Source organism: Dermochelys coriacea, chromosome 2 (genome assembly GCF_009764565.3).
Source record: "Dermochelys coriacea isolate rDerCor1 chromosome 2, rDerCor1.pri.v4, whole genome shotgun sequence".
Classification (NCBI taxonomy): Eukaryota; Metazoa; Chordata; order Testudines; family Dermochelyidae; genus Dermochelys; species Dermochelys coriacea.
In genome coordinates this window covers 411,775-427,375 of record NC_050069.1, presented here as the reverse complement: position 1 = coordinate 427,375, position 15,601 = coordinate 411,775, and the positions used below count along the sequence as shown (strand labels likewise).

The following is a 15,601-nucleotide window of genomic DNA, read 5'->3' as shown; positions in this document are numbered from 1 at the left end:
ATATTCGCACCCTTTTGAAGGCAGGAAGTACTTCTTCTCCATTCTTTTTGCTGTGGAGGGCCAAGATGCTGGAGTCTGCCACAATGTTTTGGTCATGTCCTGGATTCCCTTTATTAATGGCAGGACAAGCCATGACGGGCCAGCTGGGGTCAAGATGTCTACCACAAGGTCTGAGGACTCTGACGCCTCCTCTACCTGGAGCCCCAGGTTTTGAGCCACCCTCCTCAGGAGCGCCTGGTGAGCCCTGCTATCATGGGCAGATGCCGCAGAGGTCCCCACTACCACTTCATTGCGAGACGAAGAGTAAGATGCTCCGGCCACTAGGGGACACTGTTCTTGCCCTGTGGCTTTCAAAGATCACACAGTGCTGGTTCCTCAGGCTCGTTGTCGACCTCGGCGCTGGGTCCGGTGCCAGTCTTGGTACTGCGGGAATGCTCGTGGGTCAAAGGAGGCAGCAGAGGAGGAAGAAAGGAAGGAAGAGGAGGCAACTGATAGCGACCCCCTTGAATACGAACTCTGGGCTGGATGAAATGCCCATGGGGTCCAAAAGGGCCATTGTGCAGGCACTTGCCACTGCGCCGGCCAGGGCATAGGGGGGAGAGACTGCCCCACATCGGGCCTTAGGTGCTGATGCTGTGAGTGGTGCTGGCTTATCTTTGAGGCATTAGACTCTGCCTCCGATGGTGAAGACTCTCTCCGTGGTGACCAGGCGGGTCGATGCTGGATGGCGTTGGACAGCAGTGCTGAAGAGAAGGGGACTGGTGCCACGACATGGTTGGCTTGCCTCTAGATGGCACCGAATGCCTTTGTGGTGCCAGTGGTCTGGCATCCGGTGCCCTCTCACACCTGGTGAGAGACAGCAGTGCCATAAAGGCTATAAGGTCCCAAGCTGCCTCAAAACTCTCCGGTGTGGAGTGAAACTCTAGTATCTCTCTGTGGTACTTCCTCTGAGGGGAGTCCAGAGACACCGGACTTGACAGACCCCTCAGCAGAGCCAGAGTCCTTGGTATCGCACTAGACAGCCTGGAGCTGGAGTGGCCCGGCGCTGGTCACACTCTGCTCGAGCCCTCACACTCAGCTGTTTTCAGTGTGGGTGAGCGTCCCCTATCCATCATTCTTTGCTTCTTTCGCAGCTCTGGCTATTGGGAGCAGTGCTGCACCTCCCCATGTGAGGAGCTCTTCGGTGCCAGAGAGTCTTGACGGTGCAGAGGACACTTAGTCCAAGAGTCTTTCCTCGGTGCTGGGGGCTCCCTCATTGAAGCCAGTGCACTCCACACCGATGCAGACGTGCTGGGTATCGGTTCAGACCGGCTCAGCTCTTGAATGTGAGTGGAGAGCTGGCTCCATCAAGAGGAGTTTCAGTCTCTATTCCCTCTCCTTGTTCATTCTGGGACGAAATCCCCTGCAAATCTTGCAATGATCTTTTTGATGGGATTCTCCCATACACTTCAAACATGACATGTGGGGATCGCCCCTAGGCATAGGCTTTTGGCAAGCCCCACACAGTTTAAACCTTGAGACTGAGGCATGCACCGATCTCAGGGAAAAAGGGGTAGGATTGACCCTGATAAGTGGGGACCTAACTTACTATAAAACACTAACACTATTAACTATTTACAAGAAGAAAGAAAAGAGTCCACTAGAGAATCACTTGCCAAAGCAAGAGAGAACCACTGTTTCAACAACCGTCATAGACACTAAGAAGGAACTGAAGAGGCAAGGGGTTGGCAGGGTCCTATACAGCACCATGAAGGTGTGACTCCAGGGCGCTCCAGAGCCGACCCCTACAGATACCAGTAGGGGAAAAACCTTCTGGCAACTGTGAACAGTTGGCACACACACACCTACTTAGAATCGACATAAACAAGCACTCGAAGAACAACAATAGTTCTGAGAGATGTGAGCTAGTCCATTCATCTCCACGTGGCATTAAAAATGAAGCCTAATGATGACAATTTAAGTATTAACATTAATTAGTTCAATGCTGATTAAATCATGCAGGAAAGAAGAGGCACAATCATATTATTGAAGATCTGCACAATATACTCTGAGTAGCAGTTCATTTTGGCATCACATGTGGACAGAGCATAGAATAGACAGAGCCAGAAAGCTGGCTAGATTGTCGGGCTCAACGGGTAGTGATCAATGGCTCCATGTCTAGTTGGCAGCCGGTGTCAAGTGGAGTGCCCCAGGGGTCGGTCCTGGGGCCCGTTTTGTTCAATATCTTCATAAATGATCTGGAGGATGGTGTGGATTGCACTCTCAGCAAATTTGCGGATGATACCAAACTGGGAGGAGTGGTAGATACGCTGGAGGGGAGGGATAGGATACAGAAGGACCTAGACAAATTGGAGGATTGGGCCAAAAGAAATCTAATGAGGTTCAATAAGGATAAATGCAGGGTCCTGCACTTAGGATGGAAGAATCCAATGCACCGCTACAGACTAGGGACCGAATGGCTCGGCAGCAGTTCTGCGGAAAAGGACCTAGGGGTGACAGTGGACGAGAAGCTGGATATGAGTCAGCAGTGTGCCCTTGTTGCCAAGAAGGCCAATGGCATTTTGGGTTGTATAAGTAGGGGCATAGCGAGCAGATCGAGGGACGTGATCGTTCCCCTCTATTCGACACTGGTGAGGCCTCATCTGGAGTACTGTGTCCAGTTTTGGGCCCCACACTACAGGAAGGATGTGGATAAATTGGAAAGAGTACAACGAAGGGCAACGAAAATGATTAGGGGTCTAGAGCACATGACTTATGAGGAGAGGCTGAGGGAGCTGGGATTGTTTAGTCTGCAGAAGAGAAGAATGAGGGGGGATTTGATAGCTGCTTTCAACTACCTGAAAGGGGGTTTCAAAGAGGATGGCTCTAGACTGTTCTCAATGGTAGCAGATGACAGAACGAGGAGTAATGGTCTCAAGTTGCAATGGGGGAGGTTTAGATTGGATATTTGGAAAAACTTTTTCACTAAGAGGGTGGTGAAACACTGGAATGCGTTACCTAGGGAGGTGGTAGAATCTCCTTCCTTAGAGGTTTTTAAGGTCAGGCTTGACAAAGCCCTAGCTGGGATGATTTAACTGGGACTTGGTCCTGCTTTGAGCAGGGGGTTGGACTAGATGACCTTCTGGGGTCCCTTCCAACCCTGATATTCTATGATTCTATGATTCTATGATTCTATGATTGAATGTAGGCAGAGCATGGGAGGTTGTCACCATTTATTATTTTCCAGTTTCACCATTGATGGTCCCGCCAATCATATTTAACAGAGCCTTCCAATATTTAAAATTTAGTTTTTACAGTAGAAAGTGATAGGCTACAAATTCTTGTGGAAAGGGCAGGAAACTTCAGACAGAGATAGGCGTTAGGGGGAAGAGGATGATCCCGGATAGTACAGGGAACCTTTAAAATAGAGAGACAAGGTTAGAAAAAAAGAAAAAATATATATATATTTAAGACAGCAGAGAAAAGGTATTTAGAATCCGTTCTCTAGAATCTTCTCTCTCATAATCCTAGGAGCATCTTTACATACTGGAAGGTTATGGTGCATAGCTTATCTCAAAACTGATTTAAAAATACTTTTTAAATAAAAATGAATGCCAGGATAACAGCAAAGAGTCACTATAGGGCAGGCATCTATATAGACTTATGTGTAGTGCTGGGGAGGAGCCGGTGATCATGGTACATATAGGTACCAATGACATAGGGAAGGGTAGGAGAGATGTCTTGGAGGCCAAATTTAGGCTGTTAGGAAAGAGACTAAAATCCAGGACCTCTATGGTGGCATTCTCACAAATACTTCCAGTTTCACGTGCAGGGCCAGGTAGGCAGGCGGAACTTCAGAGTCTCAATGAGTGGATGAGATGATGGTGTAGAGAGGAGGGTTTAGATTTATTAGAAACTAGAGAAACTTTGGGGATAGGGGGAACCTATACAGGAAGGATGGGCTCCACCTAAACCAAAGTGGATCCAGACTGCTGGCACTTCACATTAAAAAGGTTGCAGAGCAGTTTTTAAATTAAGAGATGGGGAAAGCTGATTGCTGCAGAGGAGCATGTGGATCAGACCGAGACTTCTCTTAGAGGAGAGTCTATTGATAGAGATTCTTTAGGTTTTAGTCAGGAGGAGGGTATGGAAGAGAATGAAGTATGGGCCAGATCAGATGAGAAACATTCACATAAAAAATAATCTGACACATCAGAAAAGGACAAATAAACAGCAACAAGTTTTTGAAGTGCTTGTACACAAATGCTAGAAGTCTAAATAATAAGATGGGTGAACTAGAGTGCCTCGTGGTAAAGGAGGATATTGATATAATAGGCATCACAGAAATCTGGTGGAGTGAGGACAATCAATGGGACAAAATATATTGGAAGGATAGAACAGGTCCTGCGGGGGGGAGGGGAGTGGCATTATACGTGAAAGAAAACGTAGAATCAAATGAAGTAAAAATCTTAAATGAATCCACATGTTCTATAGAGTCTCTATGGATAGTAATTCCATGCTCTAATAAGAATATAACAGTAGGAATCTATTATCGACCACCTGACCAGGACAGTAATAGTGACGATGAAATGCTAAGGGAGATTCAGGGCTCTCCTGGGAACCACAGCAGCAAAAGGAGCAGAAAGTGGGGCCACCCAGTGGCCGCGCACCGGCAGCTCCTCCGGCATGGCTGTACTGCCCCCAACCCTGTCCTCCTGCAGGGCTGCTGTACAGTGGGGTCGCCCAACGGCCCCATGTTTTGCTCCTCCTGTGTCTTTCTGGTATGGCGTACTGGTTATAAATATCTTACCGGTAAGGTGTACCATACCATACTGCTCTACTTGCACCACTGTCCATACTATTTACCAAAACAGCTTGAGTGACAATACTACGTTTAGGTATTATTTCCCTTTTTTATATTGATAGTAATCATGTTGCAACACCTGAAAAATTTACCATGGATAAAAGAGCATGTTTCAAACAGGCCTCCAGTGGCAGCATGGTGAGCTATAAACAACAAGTGGGCCATCGCTTAGTAATTGCTAGTAGGGGAAGAGTTATAGAATTACAAAGCTCCCCCATCCCCACAGCAGCAGCCCACTCTGCCTACTGGCTGCTGTGTTCCTAGTGCCCGGGAGAGCAGGATTCCACACAGGGCCTCCCAAGTTATTCTGGTGCCCTACGCAGCCCCCCGCCCTGTGGGGAGGCTGTGTGGGGCCCCAGGCCTCCGCAGGGGGGAGCAGTGGGGGCTAGCCCCACGCCTCCGTGGGGGGGCTGTGTGGGGTCCTGCCTCAGGCCTCCTCAGAGGAGGAATGGGGAGGGTCCCAGCCCCAGGCCTCCACATGGAGGCTATGTGGGGCCCTGCCCCAGCCCTCCACAGGAACAGGGGTTGGTCCAACCCCTCCTACTGGCTTTTGTATGTTACCATTCCTGATGTCTGATTTGTGTCCATTTATCCTTTTACATAGAGACTGTCAGGTTTGGCCAATGTACATGGCAGAGGGGCATTGCTGGAACATGATGGCATATATCAATCTTGGGATAATGCCATCTGGTCCTGGTGACTTATTACTGTTAAATGTATCAATTTGTTCCAAAACTTCCTCTAATGACACCTCAGTCTGGGACAGTTCCTCAGATTTGTTTTGTCTGACATTGCTCTGAGCAATCCCCAGCATAACAGTGGACCTGAACTTTGTCCTCTGGAATCCAAACTCTTCCTTGGTGGAAGTCCCTGAGCAGTGGAACTGAGTCCTCTTGGCCATTCTATTCCTCAGTTTGTGTTCTGAGCAATTCTTGCTCTCCATGAGCTGAGAACTGCTTATTCATTGATGCAGCAGTGGTGGTTTTCACAGCCTCTGTTCCTAGGAATTTGTACAAGGCCAGCAAAAATGAGCATAGGCTGGCACAAGCTCGCATTCCTCTCTCACATAACAATTTTGAAGCTCTCAGCCCAAGCAGGCAGAGGCAGGCAAACATGCCTCAAGCAACTTCCCAGAGAAAAAAAATCAGTATCTACTAAAGTTAAACATCTTTAAATCTGCAGGACCAAATTAACATGCACCCAAAATTTTTAGGAAATTCTGGAGGCCCTTTCTCAGCTAAACACTAACCAATCCAAGTTCAGATTACAACCAAACCACTTTCTTTTTTATCTTTATTGTCCCAATTTGGGCAACTCACAAACATTAAGGAATTCATCCTCACACACCCTAGCCCCATGAGGTCGGGAAGTAGCATTAGTTTAACTTTACAGAGGGAGAAACGGAAGCATAAGAAGATTAATAGGACCTGCACAAGATCACACAGGGAATCACAGCCACAAAACCTTTCCACCAAGGTATAGTCAAAGACCACACACACCCTTACAGCATCTTCTGCTGGGACAGGAGTGGCTAGGAGCTTCCCCCTCCCTCCTGTGTTCCTACCCCACTTCCTACAGCACGTTCTTCTAGGAGAGGCTGATTTGAGCAGTTGGGAGTTCTCACACACCCAGAAGCTAAAACATCATGACAAAGGCAAATTCTAAGAGAACTGCAGAAGTTAGAGATGGAAAAGCCTTTTCATAGGTGACATTTCGTCCATCCTTTCACAGTCCAATGCAGTATTTCTCACTCATGTTTTTCTAATGCTTTGTCTACTTTAGTTTCAAACATGTCCAAATATAATGATCAGTTGAAAGGTGGTGAGACATCTAGGTGGGACTGAAGGGAATGCCGTTAGCTCTGCTCTGATTAACGTCTTCATGAATCACAGACTCACAGAATCAGGGTTAACAAGACCGCAAGGGTCATCTAGTCTAAGCCCCGCCAAGATGCAGGATTTGTAGCATCTAAATCATCCAAGACAGTTGGCTGTCCAGCCTCTTTTTGAAAACCTCCAGGCACTCCATTCTGTTGTCCCACTGTTCTTACAGTTAGGAAGTTTTTCCTGGTTTCAGAGTAGCTGCTGTGTTAGTCTGTATCCGTAAAAAGAAAAGGAGTACTTGTGGCACCTTAAAGACTAACAAATTTATTAGAGCATAAGCTTTTGTGAGCTACAGCTCACTTCATCGGATGCAACTTCATTGGAAGTTTTTCCTGAGATTTAATCTAACTCTGCTGTGCTGTAGTTAGAACCCATTGCCTCTTGTCCGCCCCTCTGTGGCCAGAGAGAACAACTTTTCTCCATCTTTTATTGAAGACTGCTATTGTGTTCCCCTCTTAATCTCCTCTTTTCTAAACTAAACATAACCAGGTTCTTCAACCTTTGCTCATATGGTTTGCATTCCATCCCTTCGATCATCTTTGTCGCTCACCTCTGGATCTTTTCCAATTTCTTGACATCCTTTCTATACATTGGTGACAAAAACTGGCCACAGTACTCCAGCTGAGGTTTAACCAGAGCCAAGTAGAGCAGTACTATCACCTCCCATGACTTGCATGCTATGCCTCTGTTAACACAACCTAAAATTGTATTTCCCTTTTTGCAATAGCATCACATTGCTGACTCATTTTGAGGTTGTGGTCCACCAGAACTCCCAGATACTTCTCAGCAGTGCTCCTGCCAAGACAGTTATCCCCCATTCTGAATTTGTGCATTTGGTTTTTCTTTCCTAAGTGTAGTACCGTACATTTGTCTTTGTTGTCTAAAGCCCAGTTCTCCTATTATCAAGACCCCTCTGAATTTTAGCTCTCTCTTCTAGAAGTGTTGGCAACCCCTCCCCCAGTTTTGTGTCATCTGCAGACTGGATCAGTATGCTCTCTAGTCCTACATCCAGGTCATTAATAAAGATGTTAAACAACACTGGACCCAAAACAGATCCCTGTGGAACCCCACTTGAGACCTCCCTTCAATCTGACAGCATTCCATCAGTATCCTCTGTTTACAGTTGCTTAACCAATTATGTATCCACTTCATGGTAGTTGTGTCAAACCCGCATTTCTCCAGCTTATCTATCAGAATGACATGTGGGACTGTGTCAAAAACCTTGCTGAAGTCCAGGTATATTATTCATTGCTCTCGTAGCTTCCCAGGTATGAAAGTCAGGCTCACTGGTCTATAATTCCCAGCTCCTTCTTTTTAAAGATGAGCACTACATTGTCCTGGAAGACTGGAGAGCGGCTCTCTCCTGTTATCCATGAGTTTATATATATTATTGCCAGTGCCTCCAAGATTTCTTTAGCTAATTCCTTCTGTACCCTCGGATGAATAGCATCTGGCCCTGCTGATTTGAATTAATTCAAACTGGTGGGATCTCTGATGTATTATTTACTTATCCCGATATGTTTCAGAGTAGCAGCTGTGTTAGTCTGTATTCGCAAAAAGAAAAGGAGTACTTGTGGCACCTTAGAGACTAACACATTTATTTGAGCATAAACTTTCGTGAGCTACAGCTCACTTCATCGGATGCAATCAGTGGAAAATACAGTGGGGAGATTTATATAAACACACACACAGAGAACATGAAACAATGGGTTTTATCATACAATGGGTTTTATTAAACTGGACAGTCTCTACATAAAAGAATAAATGGACACAAATCAGACATCAAGAATCATAACATTCAAAAACCAGTCGGAGACAACTTCAATCGCTCCGGTCACTCAATTACAGACCTGAGAGTGGCTATCCTTCAACAAAAAAACTTCAAAAACAGACTCCAGCGAGAGACTGCTGAATTGGAATTAATTTGCAAACTGGATACAATTAATTTAGGCTTGAATAGAGACTAGGAGTGGATGAGTCATTACACAAAGTAAAACTATTTCCCCATGTTATTTCTCCCCCCACCCCACCCCCCACTGTTCCTCAGATGGTCTTGTTAACTGCTGGAAATGGCCCACCTTGCTTATCACCATGAAAGGTTTTCCTCCTTCCCCCCCCCCCCCGCTGGTGATGGCTCATCTTAAGTGATCACTCTCCTTACAGGTTTCAGAGTAGCAGCCATGTTAGTCTGTATTCGCAAAAAGAAAAGGAGTACTTGTGGCACCTTAGAGACTAACAAATTTATTAGAGCATAAGCTTTCGTGAGCTACAGCTCACTTCATCGGATGCATCCGATGAAGTGAGCTGTAGCTCACGAAAGCTTATGCTCTAATAAATTTGTTAGTCTCTAAGGTGCCACAAGTACTCCTACTCTCCTTACAGTGTGTATGATAAAACCCATTGTTTCATGTTCTCTGTGTGTGTATATATATAAATCTCCCCACTGTATTTTCCACCGAATTCATCCGATGAAGTGAGCTGTAGCTCATGAAAGCTTATGCTCAAATAAATTTGTTAGTCTCTAAGGTGCCACAAGTACTCCTTTTCTTTTATCCCGATATGCATCCTTCCCCCTTTATTGTCTATGGTAATTTTGCTAGTGATCTGGTCAAATGTTATTTTTTGTGAGAAAACTGAAGCAAAGTAGCCATTGAGCAGCTCTGCCTTCCTATCATCTTCCATTACCAGTTCATCTTCTCCATTGAGCAGCAGACCCACAGAATCCCTGATCTTTCTTTTTGTCTGACATATCTGAAGAACCTCTTTTTGTTGTCTCTAACGTTCCTTGTTGTCCTCTAACATTCCTCTAACTCATTCTTTCCTTGGCTTTCCCGACTTTGTCCCTAAATCCTCGTGCTGTTCCTATGTTTACCTCCTTGGTGACATGCCCCTCCTTCCATTTCCTGGATGTATCCCTTTTGGTTTTTATTAGGGCTGTCAATTAATTGCAGTTAACTCACGTGATTAACTCAAAAAAATTAATCACAGTTTTAATTGCACTATTAAACAATATAATACCAATTGAAATGTATTATATATTTTGGATGTTCTTCTACATTTTCATATATATTGTATTCTGTGTTGTAATTGAAATCAAATTGTATGTTATTTTTTATTACAAATATTTACACTTTAAAAATGATAAACAAAAGAAATAGCAAAAAGAAAAGGAGTATGCGAATACAGACTAACATGGCTGCTACTATGAAACCTATCATTATGCAAGGAAAAGAAATAGCATTTTTCAATTCACCTCATACAAGTATTGTAGTGCAATCTCTTTGTCGTGAAAGTGTGACTTACAAATGTAGATTTTTTTTTCTTACATAACTGCACTCAAAAACAAAACAATGTAAAACTTTAGAGCTTACAAGTCCTCTCAGTCCTACTTCTTGTTCAGCCAATCACTAAGACAAACAAGTTTATTTACATTTATAGGAGATAATGCTGCTCTCTTCTTATTTACAATGTCACCAGAAAGTGAGAACGGGCATTTCCATGGCACTTTTGTACCTGGCATTGCAAGGTATTTACATGCCAAATATGCTAAACAATCGAATGTCCCTTCATGCTTCGGCCACTATTCCAGTGGACACGCTTCCATGCTGATGACGCTCATTAAAAAAATAATGCATTAATTAAATTTGTAACTGTAAATTTGAACTCCTTGGGGGAGAATTGTATGTCCCCAGCTCTGTTTTACCTGCATTCTGCCATATATTTCATGATTTAGCAGTCTTGGATGATGACCCAGCACATGTTGTTAGTTTTAAGAACACTTTCACTACAGATTTGACAAAATGCAAAGAAGGTACCAATGTGAGGCTTCTAAAGATAGCTACAGCACTCCATCCAAGATTTAAGTATCTGAAGTGCCTTCCAAAATCTGAGAGGGACGAGGTGTGGAGCATGCTTTCGGAAGTCTTAAAAGGGCAACATTCTGATGCGGAAACTACAGAACCCGAACTACCAAAAAAGAAAATCAACCTTTTGCTGGTGCCATCTGACCCAGATAATGAAAATGAATGTGCATCGGTCCACGCTGCTTTGGATTGTTATTGAGCAGAATCTGTCATCAGCATGGATGCACGTCCCCGGGAATGGTGGCTGAAGCATGAAAGGACATATGAATTTTTAGCGCATTTGGCACATATCTTGTGAAGCCGGCTAAAACAATGCCATGAGAACACCTGTTCTCACTTTCAGGTGACATTGTAAACAAGAAGTGGGCAGCATTATCTCCGACAAATGTAAACAAATTTGTTTGTCTGAGCAGTTGACTGAACAAGAAGTAGGACTGAGTGCACTTGCAGGCTCTAAAATTTTACATTGTTTTATTTTTGACTGCATGTTTCTTTGCACATAATTCTACATTTGTAAGTTCAACTTTCACGATAAAGAGATTAAACCACAGTACTGGTATTAGGTGAATTGAAAAATACTGTTTCTTTTGTTTTTTTTACAGTGCAAATACTTGTAACTAAAAATAAATATAAAGTGAGCACTGTACACTTTGTATTCTCTGTTGTAATTAAAATCAATATATTTGAAAATGTAGAAAACAGCCAAAAGTATTTAAATAAATTGTATTATATTATTAACAGTGCGGTTAATCGCACGATTATTTTTTTAATCACTTGACAGCCTTACTTTTTATATAGCTAAAAATCTCGTTGTGCAGCCACACTGACCTTCTATGGCTCTTCTTATCTTTCCTCTGCATCAGAATAGTTTGATGTTGAGCCTTCAGGATTACATCTTTTAGGAAGTGCCAGCCCCCTTCAACTCATTTTCTTCCTAACTGGTCTTTCCATGGGACCTTGCCTACTATTTCTCTGACTCGGTTGAAATCCGCTTTTCTGAAGTCTGGTGTCCTAGTTTTGCTGTTCTCGTGTTCTCCTTTCCATAGGATCTTGAATTTTATCAGATCATGGTCACTTCCTCCCAAGTTCCTGACTACCTTCACATTCTCAACTAATTCATTCTTGTTGGTCTAAACCAGATCCAAAATGGATGACCCTCTAGTTGTTTCCTCAACTTTTGTCCCCTACACATGCTAAGAATTTGCAGGACATGTGTTTTGTTGTAATAGTCTTCGAACAGATATCAGGGAAGTTAAAATCTCCCATTAACACTAGCTCATGTGTATTGGCTAAGTTTGTTACCTGCTTGTAGAATGACTCATCCACTTCCTCTTCCTAATTTGGTAGTCTAAAATAGACCCCCACCATAACATCACTACTGTTGATCTATTATCGACTCAAGGTAATTCTATATTATACTTCTTTCTAACCAATCAAGATTAATTGATCACTGAATTAAAAATTAGTGATTGTCAAGGTGTAAGTGATCACAAGTGTATTGAGTATCTCCACAGGGTTTTACACTGGGTTAACTAAATCAGTTTAAAAATCACACCTTTAGTTAAACCAGTGCACCTTTACATATAGACAAGGCCTGTTACCCCTTATGATCAAGCACTCCCAGTACAACTCTATATTGCACCTACCTATATGCGGGCTGTTTATTAGGGCTGGCTCATTCTGCTTATTGCTGGATTTCCTTGGGAGCTTGGAGCTGCTTTCTTGCTTAGCTGTGCCTTTCCTCTCAGCTTGCTGGCCTAACGCTGGGAAAGGGGGGGAGAAAAAAAACAATTTAGCTATTTTATTTACCAGAGGCTACCTGATGCCTAAAGACAAGCTCCTAAATCTGTAAAACTTCCAAAAGCGCTGGGCGCCCACAAATCCCATTAAAGTTTTTGGTCAGGCCAGGATATAGAACATCATTTGTGATGCTGATGAATGATCTCTTGAAGTTGACGGAGGGCAGACATTCATTCTCATACTCCTGGGCCTCTCTTCAGCAAACACTGTCAGTCATGAGCTACTGCTATTCTGCCTGAGGGAGATGGTAGCAATCCAGGGAAATATGCTAAAATAGTTTGAATCCTCCCTGGCAGGATGCACCCAAAGGACAGTAGTGAGAAACTGCACCTATACTCTCAGACCTGCATTCCCTCTAAGGTGTGCACTTGGGCAGCTGCACAAGAGGGCAGCAAGGGCCATGCACCTAATTAGTGGAGCCACACAGGTGTGGCTCCACTAATTATGTGCCTGGACCCTGGAGAGGACGCACATGTAAGCTGGTGGTGTGGGGGGGAATAGGGATAGTGGGGGGCAGTGGGCTGAGGGGTTGGAGGGAGCTTGGGGCATGAAGGGCTGCAGCAGCCAGTGAGCTCAGCCACTCCCCTCCCTCAGCTGGGGAGAAACATACCACCTCTCTCCCAGCCCCAGGTGGGCTGCCCTGGCTGGGAAGATGCCTCTGGGAGCCAACAGAGAACAAAGTAGTTAAGCTCACAGTGGCTGGCAGTTGTATTCTAAACAAGCTGGTGTCTCTCTTGCTTGAATGTTTAGCCCCAAGTACAGTGACAGTAATCAAGTCTGAAGGTGACATACACATGAATTATTGAGGCTAGATCTTCAAGGAAGAAGCGGGAGAGGATTTTAGCAGCTGATGGTGGAAGAAAGTGGTGTTGTATTTGTGTGATTCCGGTTTTTTGTTTTTTTGCCACAGACCACTTTAAGGTTAGGGGGATCCCTTCCAGCCACTGATACTACCTGGTCATTTAGGGGATGGTGGGTGTGTCCCAGAGCTAATGGGAGTACTTGATTTTCACTGGTCTTCACCAGTGTCCAGGGGTGTTTACCAGTGAACAACACAGCTTTCAATGTTTCCAACGGCTTCCAGCACTTTATTGTGCATGAGTTAGGGCCAAACTCTTGTCTGGCCCTCTCCCCAAACAAATTCTAAAAAGTAATGGAAATCACTTCTCTGGACTGCAGACAAGTGATTTCCATTAAGTTTTAGAATTTGTTTGGGGAGAGGTATTGGAAACCATTAAGTCAGATCTTTGCTATCTGGTATAGTTCTGGCTCTTCAGAGGACTCCCATTGACTCATAAGTAGCAAGCACTAGGTTTGGTGCTAGGTGTTTTGTAGGATGAAGACCTTATTAGCAAGCTCTGAAGCCATGTTTTAATGTGCTCTATTTACTTAAGGGACTTGTAAAAACTTAATGAACCTACTCTTAAGTTTTTTAGTTGGTGACACACACAATATAAAACCAGAGAACTTTAACTTTGCTTGTTTCTATAGGGCTCTGTTGCACTTGCACAGCATGGGTCTAAACACTCATTTAATATACCCATAACCAACCACTTGATGTTTTACTTCCCTTTGTATTTTCAGTCTTGTCACTTCATAGATTATCAGGGTTGGAAGGGACCTCAGGAGGTCATCTAGTCCAACCCCCTGCTCAAAGCAGGACCAATCCCCAACTAAATCATCCCTAAAGCCAGGGCTTTATCAAGCCTGACCTTAAAAAACCTCAAAGGAAGGAGATTCCACCACCTTCCTAGGTAACGCATTCCAGTGCTTCACCACTCTCCTAGTGAAAAAGTTTTTCCTAATATCCAACCTAAACCTCCCCCTCCGCAACTTGAGACCATTACTTCTTGTTCTGTCTGTTTGTTCCCTTGTTTGTTTGTGGTTTTGTTTGCTGTCTGTGTTGCTTTATTAGTTATTTTTACTGTTCTGTGTGTGTGAAGTATTAATCAACTTAAGAGTTGACATACCATAGAAATTGTATGAGCCTGAGTGAATGCGTTTTACTCTCCTTTCCAATATCAGAAAATATTGTATTAATATTTGCGATAAGAGCATAAATATTTCCAGTTGACTCATAGATTTGTTTAGCATCTTAAAGCTGAGCTATCTGTGCAGATAATATGCATGCAAGAGGGATAGTTTTGTGAACTGCAAAAGTCCATGGCATGCTAGTGTTTTGACAGATGCTTCATTTTTCGAGACCAGCTTTCCCTGAAGATTTATTAGTCTATGGTACGATTAGGTTACTAAATTGGCCCTCTGGTGCATATTTTTTATGCTTTCATTTAATGACCATGACTTTGTTTTATTTATATAGCTGTTTTCAATATGCCACATTTTGGTGTGTTTACTAGCTTGAGTTGTTAGAAAGGATTATAAAATACATGTACTCCAAGGGCAGTGTTAATTTTTTTTCATTTGATTTCACATTAAATAAACATCTTAAGCAGTGCACCTGTTTTAATATTCTCTCTTTTTCTTCCATACCTCTGAACTTTTAAAAAATATATATTGTATCTAGGGGTTTTTTGTGTACTGGTGGCTCACATCACCTCACTATTGGTGCTGCACATAACAAAATTCATTCCGCACATGGATGGAAAAAATTAGAGGGAACATTATCTCAGATCCCTCACTTGTGAAGTCCCAAAATTATCAATTCTCTCTTGGGTCCTATTCAACATCTGCATACTGTTACTGGGAGAACTGGTGAGATGACATTAACTCAAGTGCCCACAATATGTACTTGGACTGATGTAGCCTGTGCCCTTCAGACAGGTCTAATGGACACTCATTCACTATTTGGTCATATTGCTCATGTTGTAGGGGTGTTATTCATATTAACTGTATTCATGAGGTGCTTAAAATTATGTGCTGCCCTAGGCTCTCTCCGAAAGCCATACTTGTAAACTCAGCAGCTTACCCTTTTAATGACCTGCCTTCTCTCTCTCCCCATAGCATGATCAGTGTATCAAGGTATTGGGCTAACCAGAGCCAGGGCCTCCAGCCCGAGTGCCCCACCGTCCAGTGTGCGGGAAGGAGGGGCGCCTGGGCCCTTCTTTGAAGAGAGTGGGGGAGTGTTGGAATATGTAAGGGTTAAGTAGAGACCTGGGAATCAGCTGGTGTGCCGGCATGGTATTAGGGAGTAGGCACAGGCATGCACAATTTCTTCGCTTGATAGATAAATTGTCATCCTGCCATAAAGTTCC

General features: G+C 43.8%; 1 protein-coding gene across 1 annotated transcript in view; it reads right to left on the bottom strand.

The window, feature by feature from the left end:
- The window catches only part of IQANK1 (IQ motif and ankyrin repeat containing 1), a 108,113-nt gene that overhangs the window by 80,552 nt on the left and 11,960 nt on the right, over positions 1 to 15,601 (bottom strand). The window contains 1 exon segment of the mRNA XM_043509848.1: positions 12,236 to 12,352. Within this exon segment, the coding sequence (XP_043365783.1) occupies positions 12,236 to 12,352 (117 nt within the window).